At 35.8% G+C, this 9,580-nt stretch overlaps 1 protein-coding gene across 3 annotated transcripts; it reads right to left on the bottom strand.

Moving 5' to 3' along the window:
* Positions 1-9,580, bottom strand: ckmt2b (creatine kinase, mitochondrial 2b (sarcomeric)). 3 transcript variants are annotated; one of them, XM_048189237.1, is made up of 10 exons: positions 9,497-9,580; positions 6,841-7,012; positions 6,510-6,708; positions 5,323-5,418; positions 4,957-5,178; positions 1,611-1,696; positions 1,094-1,217; positions 869-1,003; positions 517-642; positions 1-241 (listed from the first exon to the last, which is right to left on the bottom strand). In XM_048189237.1, exons 2-10 carry the CDS (start codon positions 6,984-6,986, stop codon positions 125-127), a joined length of 1,251 nt encoding a protein of 416 aa, XP_048045194.1. In that variant the 5' UTR covers positions 6,987-7,012; positions 9,497-9,580; the 3' UTR covers positions 1-124. The 3 variants fall into 3 exon arrangements, with proteins under 3 accessions (XP_048045194.1, XP_048045193.1, XP_048045192.1); XM_048189236.1 differs by lacking the exon at positions 1,611-1,696 and adding an exon at positions 3,628-3,713 and having other exon boundaries at positions 6,841-7,007; positions 9,497-9,573; XM_048189235.1 differs by having other exon boundaries at positions 6,841-7,007; positions 9,497-9,571.

Here is a 9,580-nt window from a genome sequence, read left to right as displayed (position 1 = left end):
TTAAAATATGAATAATTTATTTAGTTGAGTTCCACTTAGTAAGACCTGTAGATAACATGGAGAGAGTCAACAGTTTACAGGTCTCTCAGCTGCCTAACCCTCAGTTCCTCTCACAAGGATGTCATCATTTCCTGGACTGGGTTACTGGTGGAGGAACAGTAATGTCTTGGCCTTTTTCAAGATTCTTTTCGCAGTCAATCAGGTAGTTGACGCCGTCAATCACACACTGAACAAGCTCAACCTGAAAGGCAATGTCAAAAAAATTGGATTTTATCACTGGCTACAGGTCAAGAACATTTTTTTTTTTTTTTTTAGATCTTTACTTTTTACAAACATATTGAAAAACTACTTTTATTTACTGTTGCATTATTCTTGACTACTAACATTTAAGTTTTATACTAAAAAAAATCACATATAATCTCCACTAGAAAAGTTCCAGTTATAGAATTTGTTACTTCTATCCAATTAAAAGCACTTTCAGGGGGGTTAGGCAATATTTAAAGGGGAGCTGTTTACCTCAGATTTGCCTAGACGGTCAAGGTTGGAGATGTCGAAGGTGTCACCCACAGCTGCAGTATCCACACCTCCTGTGCCACGTTTTTGTAGCCTGAGATTATCCAAAATTTTATTGAAGCGCAAGTCCTGTTCAGAAGGATATACGAAGGACATTTTTGCATGAACAGTCTTTCATATATTTGTACTGTAGATTATTTAACATGAATTCTCAGCACATTTACATTTAATTTTTTAACAATTACATTTTTTTTTTTTACATTTAATTTTTTGGGGATTTAAACCAAGATATTGGCATTGTGAAATGCACCAATGTAAGTTTCATATTAAACTGAACCCTGTGAGATTGTAACACCTTGCTAAGGAGGGGCAGACGGACATGGACTCCAGCTCTCAGACCGGTGCCTAGGTTAGAGGGGCAGGTCAGGATGTATCCCAAGCGCTCATTCCACATAAACTCCCAGCCTCTCTCCTGAATCAGTTTCTCTACCTGTGAGAAACAAACATCAGAAACTGAGCTTGTTTCATTTTAATGTAAAGACAATATGCATTTTTGTGCTAAATGTTTTGACAATGATACCTCTTTCAGTCCTCTACAGAACCTCTCAAACACCCTCTTCATATTCCCACCCTTCTCCATAGAAATGACACGGGTGTGGTCCTCTTCATTGATCCAGATCAAAAATGTTTTTTCATTGTTGTGCCTGGACATGAGGACAGATCATGGTTAAAATACATTCAGCAAATTTAGCTTAACATTTTCAGCTACAAATTTTCACTGCAACCAAGTCACAAACTTTTGATTCCATGTTTGATTTCCTTGGTGTTATGTTTGGTTGTTTTTTTATGTTTGTATCAATTTTATAGTTATCTACTATTTATGGATAGCACTTTGGTTCATTTTAATGGTTTTGAAAGTGCTTTATAAATAAAAATTTGAAGTTGAGTTGAGCTGTTGTCATACTGTAACATGGTGAATCACTCAGTAAAAACAGACATTTATTAAGACCTCTGTCAGGTTCATATATTATGTAACACACACAGGCAGCATGCACTCTATAAGTTCTCTCTGGTAACGCAAGTCTCATGCACCGTACCAGATGCCTCTGGCATCGGGCCAGTCCCGCGCCATTCCTGCACAAGTCAGCAAGGGTGATACAGGCTTGTCAAATAAGAAGTGGTCCTGTAATTTTCAGTCAAGAAAAGAAAAATGGGGTGTAAAGTGAAACCCTGACTTGTTAAATTTTGTAAACCATCTGTCTCTAATTGACCATCTAAACCTAGGTTATCTATTGTGTTAAAAATCAATTAGACTTTCATTATCAGGGTGCCGTTTTATATGTTTTATCCCCTCTTCTAGTCAGACTCGATGCATTTCCTATTTTCAACAGTAGATGTGATGTAAGTTTTCCTACCAGCGTATTAAAATGTGTTACAGATTCTTCCAAGTGAAATGATAAGTAACGTGACTTAAGTTGGCATGAAACTGAAGTTGCAATAATCTTTTCTTCCCTGTTGTGATGTATAGTATCTCTGATGTATGTATCTCTGAGAGAAACAGCTTCTCGAACAAGAAAAAATGACTAAGATCTAAAAATAAAATATAAAAATAAATTTAAAGGTGCCCAAGAATGCTTTTTCACAAGATGTAATATAAGTCTAAGGTGTCCCCTGAATGTGTCTGTGAAGTTTCAGCTCAAAATACCCCATAGATTTTTTTAAATTATTTTTTTTAACTGCCTATTTTGGGGCATCATTAACTATGCACTGATCTTTTCAGCGCGCCGCCCCTTTAATTTGCGTTCTCCCTGCCACACGAGCTCTCGATTATATTACAGCACATTTACAAAGTTCACACAGCTAATATAACCCTCAAATGGATCTTTACAAGATGTTCGTCATGCATGCTGTATGCATGCTTCGAATTATGTGAGTAAAGTATTTATTTTGATGTTTATATTTGATTCTCTATGAGTTTGAGGCTGTGCTCCGTGGCTAACTGCTAATGCTACACTGTTGGAGAGATTTATAAAGAATGAAGTTGTTTTTATGAATTATACAGACTGCAAGTGTTTAAAAATGAAAATAGCGACGGCTCTTGTCTCCGTGAATTCAGTAAGAAACGATAGTAACTTTAACCTCATTTAACAGTACATTAGCAGCATGCTAATGAAACATTTAGAAAGACAATTTACAAATATCACTAAAATATGCTATCACGGATCATGTCAGTTATTATTGCTCCATCTGCCATTTTCGCTGTTGTTCTTGCTTACCTAGTCTGTTGATTCACCTGTGCAGATCCAGACGTTACTGGCTGCCCTTGTCTCATGCCTTTCATAATGTTGGGAACATGGGCTGGCATATGCAAATATTGGGGCGTACACCCCGACTGTTACATAACAGTCTGTGTTATGTTGAGATTCGCGTGTTTTCCGGAAGTCTTTTAAACAAATGAGATTTACATAAGAAAGAGAAAGCAATGGAGTTTGAAACTCAATGTATGTCTTTTCCATGTACTGAACTCTTGTTATTCAACTATGCCAAGGTAAATTCAAATTTTGAATCTAGGGCACCTTTAAAAAATGCAGGACTATATTCAGGACCAAGATAAAATGAAGATAATACAAATTTGTTGAAATAGATGGTTGAAAAAAGTTGGAAAGCCTATAAGTTCATTATTAAAAAGTTTAGTTTAAACAACTATTTTCTTTATTTTTACTGTTAATTTTATATGAATTACACTGTAGTTACATGTTCTACATTTCTTGAAATTTTAATGTGGACATTCTCAGACAGCAACATAGTGTTGGCCCAGATCCGGCCCACATCTGGTCCACTTGTCATCCACATTTACCAGATGTGGGCCGGATCTGGGCCACACTATGTTGCTGTCTGGGTTTAGACAATGTAGAAATACATAACTAAAAATAATGGTTATTATGTTTAAAATGCCTCTTTGGAACTGGAATATAGCTTCCAGAAAGAAAATGGACCCTCAAATAGACATTTAGCTGAGAACATTTGAGCCAGCTTATAGGTGACTAGTAAAGGATGTGCTATAGGGAAATAGTGCTATGCTCTAACTGCAGGTCAGAAGTTCCTCAGCCTTACCAAATCCCACGAGCATCTGGCCAATCTCTAGCCATACCAGCTGCGGTGAGGAGAGGAGACACTGGCTTATCAAAGAGGAAGTGCTCCTTTGGTAGGCCATCATAAGACAAGAGCAGTGAGGTTTGTTAGGGAATTACAATATGAAACTGCCCTGTTGAAAACACAAGCATGTGTAGTATTTTGGATATTTTGAATACTGGGTTAGTGTCCCTAAAAGTAGCTAAACCAGCAAGACTTCTTTAGTGAGCTAGCATAAATGTGAAGTTTATACTGGACGATCAACTTCATAAATGTTTCTGGTGAACAGAATTGCTATGTTTGTATACCAGGCAGAATAGAGTGCTGAAGGATGATGTATTTTTATGAGCCAAAACCTGGAAATGAGTTAGCATTTTAGCATTTTCGGTTCTGTCATTTATCCTGAAGTCAATGGGTTATTGGTTAAATGCCTGAAATAAGGTCTTTGGTGAACACAACACAATATATTGTTTATGTTTTATTCTGAAGATAAAATACAGTAATACCCCTTTGTGATATTTTAAAGCTTTGAAAAGGTGGTTGCTAACAAGTGGCTAAATGGGACTACAGAGGTGTCGGGGACATTAAACATCATCGCACCAAACAGGTAAACCCATCTAACTCACTTGTTTGCTTTCACAACCTCATCATAATGTTTACAATAGCGCTCTTTAACCCTATTCTAACAGGGAATTTAAAAAAAAAATAAAGACTGAAAGAGTTGTCCGAAATATAACAGTGGTGACACTGAAGTCATGCTACCGTGGTGTAGTTGGTTTATAGCCTACATTTAGCTTTTTATTTCTGTTGATTGTATTTCGGTTTCAGAATTCATAGAAGCTGCATTCATTTGTGAAGATTACAATGATGAGCAAAACATCATAAACCTAAAGAATCATAAACCTTTGTTGATCACACAGCTTCTTTTCTGCAATAATCCAAATCCCAATGGAAAAATCCTATTAGGGTTTTCTTTTCAAGGGAACCAGGGTCATGCTAACTTCTGGGTTGGCCTACAAAATTACTCCATCACTGCAGAACTCTATAGCATAGAACTAACTGACATAAATGATAATTTTCTAAAAAAAAAAAAAATTCTAACTATTTTTAGATTTACATGATATTTGATAAGCATTATAAGGTGTAATGATGTTAGTTAACATTTTAATATTCTCAGTCAGCTAAGAGTAGAGTCGGCTGTGGGTCTGTAAAGGTTACAAAGCCCTGATTTACTGGATAAATGCAACTGACAAGTATTTGTTTCTGTGTCCACAGTTTATGCTAGAACATGTTTCTATTGTGTGTACTTACATCAATCAGCTGCTGCTGCTCCTTCTCAGTCATTTCTGTCAGGCTGTAGTATTTGCCCTCCAAATCCTCTTTCAGTCCAGAAAGAGCCTGGACCACCACACGCTCCACCTCACGGCGTTCAGCGCGGGTGCAGGCGGGCGGCAGACTGAGCCCACGAATACTGCGGCCTGTGCGCACACGTGACGACAGCACATAGTTCTCGTCGAACATCCCGGAGGTGATCTATTCAAAGGCCATCAGTAGAATCATTCAGTGTTCGATATAACTAACTAAACTAAACTAATAAGGCAAGTCTCATCTTGCATATTCTTGATGTAAAGAGGTTTTGCAAAGGTTCAGAACCAAAGACACCAGAGAAGCCTTTACCTTTGAGCTGTCCAGGTCTGTTGGGTGCTTCATGGTTGTAGGGTCGTAGCCATTGTGCCTGTCCTTAATGACTGGGTCAAAGATTTCAGCAAACACCTGAGGATAGCAACCATAGTCAATGATAAAGTTCATGTGCATGTACTTATGCATAGGATTGCAGGCAAAAAGTAAAGGGGGTTTTCACAACAATGCCATAGAAGAACCATTTTTTGGTTCCCCAAAGAACCTTTCAGTGAACAGTACTGAAAAGAACCATTGTTTCTTAGTGTGAAGAACATTTTAAAAAAATCTAAAGAACTGTTTTCCACTAAAAAGAACCTTTTGTGCAATGGAAAGGTTCCATGAATGTTAAAGGTTCTTCATGAAACTACACTGCAAAAAATGCTGTTCTTACTTAGAATTTTTGTCTTGTTTTTAGTCAAAATATCTTAAAGTTCTTAACTCAAGAAGCATTTTCTTGACAAGTACAAATTATTTTCTTGTTTTCAGGAAAAATAAATCAAAATTAAGCACGTTTTTCCTTAAAACAAGCAAAATTTCCTGGGGTAAGCAAAAAATCTTAGTCCAAGAAAACAAAATATCTTATCTTGGTTTGAAATAAGATTATTTTGCTTACCCCATTGGCAGATTATTTTGCTTGTTTTAAGGAAAAACTTGTTTTTGTAATTTTTCCTGAAAACAAGAAAATAATTTTTACTTGTCAAGAAAATGCTTCCTGATTTAAGAACTTTGACTAGAAACAAGACAAACTGAAAACAAGATTACTGTATGCCAATAAAGAACCTTGAGAGTGTGATATAAAATTGCAGATTCTCAACATGGCCCTCTTCAAATTGACTAAATAAGATCCAGAACTATTTAGCTTTTTTTTACTGGCATTGAAAACTATATTTTGCATATATTACTGGCTTAATACATAGAATTTTTTAAGATATGTGAAGAAAATGATTTACTGCAAATGCAAAACAAACATTATATTGCACCATTGTAATTAATAACAGCCATTTGAATAAAGAAAATCAACTCTTGTTTCAAACATAATGTTATCAAAAACTTCAGCAAATCATCAGCACTGTTGCTCTTCGTATTTTATTTTTGCTGGTTTAATATGAGGAATATTCCTCACATTTGTCTTGTTGAGTTTAATATACTGCATTTATTAAAATGCATTTGGTCTAATTTTTTACCTCATAGCTCTCTTCATCACCAGCCACCATGCCCACAGTCTTGATGAAGGGATGACCAGGGTTGTCCACTCCAGTCTGAATGCATTGGTCAAGGCTCCAGTTATTGGGGGTCAGCTTGTCCCTTAGACGGCCATAAATAGCAGGGGTCAAAGCAGAAGCCATACAGTTGTTGTGTTTGCGCAGGTCTGGGTAGTCAGCACTTGGAAAGTTTAAAAAGCAAATTATATTAAATTATTTTTCAGGGTCGTAGTATTGGACAAAAAGATATTCTTGGGTTAACTGGAAACAAAGTGAAGGTGTAGAATAATGGAAAGGCAACTGAATCCTTCACCTGGGTGGGTACAGCTTCTTTTTCTCCCCAGCAGAGACTCCTGACTCAGTCATGACATAGCTGGATACCAGGGTACCTGCACCCAGGCTGGCCATGATCACAGCCGTGTTGCGTCCGGAGAGGATTCGAGTGAACATGCTTGCCATCGTCACTACTCACTCACTCACCTGAACTTCAAAGCGGAGGACAAAAATAATGCTACATAAAAAAGTGTTTTGTCAGGTGAAAATAAATACCTTTTTGTTTTTATTCAAATCAAAAATATTATTTTATGTAACCGAATAATCCTGAGTTCACCAACAAAAGTCATTTTTAAAGGTCAAATCAGGTGGAAATGGTTCCTTAAAGGGTTAGTTCACCAAAAAATGAAAATTCTGTCATTAATTACTCACCCTCATGTCGTTCCAAACCCATAAGACACAAATTAAGATATTTTTGATGAAATCCTATAGCTTTCTGTCCCTCCATAGACAGCAACACAACTACCACTTTCAAAGCCCAGAAAGGTAGTAAAGACATCATGTGACTACAGTGGTTCAACCTTAATTTTATAAAGCGACAAGAATACTTTTTGTGTGCAATAAAAATAAAAATAACGACTTTATTCATCAATTTGTTCTCTTCTGTGGCAGTGTCTGACGATGTTCATGTTCAGTGCAGTGCTTCCGGGTTGTGTGAACGCCAGCTCAGTATTGGCCGGCACCTGAGCCAGCACCACATGCATTCATCGTGGTTATGTATTTATTTTTGCACACAAAATGTATTCTTGTTGCTTCATAAAATTAAGGTTGAACCACTGTAGTCACATGGACTATAGTTGCATTGCTTTCTATGAAGAGACAGAAAGCTCTTGGATTTCATAAAAAATATCTTACGGGTTTGAAACGACATAAGAGTGAGTAAATAATGACAGATATTTTATTTTTGGGTGAACTAACCCTTTAAGGTAACAACTAAATATAGGGTAACAACTAAACCTCAAGGTCATACTTTTTTTTATATTTGTTTGATTTATTCACCAATTGAAATTCTTAAGTTCCTAGATGGCCAATAAAAGATTAAAGGGATAGTTCACCCAAAAAATAAAATTCAGTCATAATTTACTAAATCTCATGCTGTTCCAAACTCATTAGACTTCAGTTCATCTTTGAAACACAAATGAAGATATTATTATTATTATTCTCACATTATTTTTCTCCATCCATTGGAAGTCCGTGCAACCAAGAATTTTCAAAAAGTAATGATCAACACACATACATATAGCTCATCAAATATGGTAAGCTCAACATGCTTTCAAGAGCTCTACTGTATGTACACAGTTTATGCATTAATCAGTGTATATATATATATATATATATATATATATATATATATATATATATATATATATATATATATATATATATATATCAATAAATGCCTATAAAGTGAATCTGTTCATCACATAAAGTGATTGTATCTTTTCAGAAGCTTTGGATTAAACAGTCTTGATGCATGGTTTTTCAATGGATGGACAAAAGTGATGTGAAAATATTAAAAATCTTAATTTTTGTTCCTAAGATGAAAAAGAATTAGATGTTTGGAATGACATGAAGATGAGTACATGTTTTTGCTGAGGAGTTTTCCAAAGTGTTAAAGCACATAACTAATCAAAGGTACTCTCATTCCTGATACAGTAGCTTGACATGGTGAGCAACCTCTGTGTCCTGACGTACATGTTGACTTTTTCCACTGGAGTATCCAAATATACATTGGCTTTGAATTTAATGCCAAAGTAATATGTGACAGCTTATATTTCACATGCCCCAGTAACACTCAGCCTTTGTGTCACATGCATGTTCCAGTCATCAGGTTTCTAAAACCTTACACAAAAAATGTATACAAATCTTAGACAAAAAAAAACAACAACTTCAATTAGTTATAAGAATAAGCATGGCACTTCAACCAATGTTGTTTCAAATATCTGATTTCAGTAGGGACAACTTGCTAATGATGTTTGTATTTTCACTATCATCCTAACCAATATGTCATCACTACCCTGCTTAAATATTCCATTTTGTGGTCCCTATGAGGAAATTATGGTTTTAATAGCTCCAGATATTTTAGCTGTGAGGTCAGTGCTGTGTACAGTGTTACAACTGACACTGAAGCTAGCTAAAGGTCTTACGCAATTACTCTGCTGCCATATGTTACAATGATCACATGACCTGTGAGTGTGACCAGTCATGGGGGCTTACAGTGGGACAGGGTGGCTCTGCGCTGGTCACACTTCTAGTTTTAGGGTGGATTCTGAGAATGTATTGATGTAAACTAAACAAAAAATGAGAAAATGGTGCACTGGAAATGCAAAACAAACATTATTTTACACAATTTTAAATATAAACTAATTTACAATTATTAAGTTAGTTATAATTTTGTTTAATTATAAACTAACTTAATTAGAAATATTGAATTATTTTCAATTATAAATCAACTCTTGTTTCAGACATATTGGTATCAAAAACTGAATAAAACCTTTATAAAATATTCTCAGCACTGCTGCAACTGGACGGAAATCTAGCTTCCATGCTGATCTGGTACAGTATCTTTACATTTCTGTCAATAAATAAAGCTACAAACAAAATGACTGCTAAAGTAAATGCTTTATTGTACTCACCTGTAGGATTGAAGGGCTCTCAAGCTCCAGTACAGCAGACTGTTCCAGAGTGAGACTACACTGGGCCTGTGCTCAAAATAAGAG

The sequence above is a fragment of the Megalobrama amblycephala genome, linkage group LG4 (genome assembly GCF_018812025.1).
Source record: "Megalobrama amblycephala isolate DHTTF-2021 linkage group LG4, ASM1881202v1, whole genome shotgun sequence".
Classification (NCBI taxonomy): domain Eukaryota; kingdom Metazoa; phylum Chordata; class Actinopteri; order Cypriniformes; family Xenocyprididae; genus Megalobrama; species Megalobrama amblycephala.
Note: the sequence above shows the minus strand (reverse complement) of the source record. Positions and strands in the feature narration are given on the sequence as shown.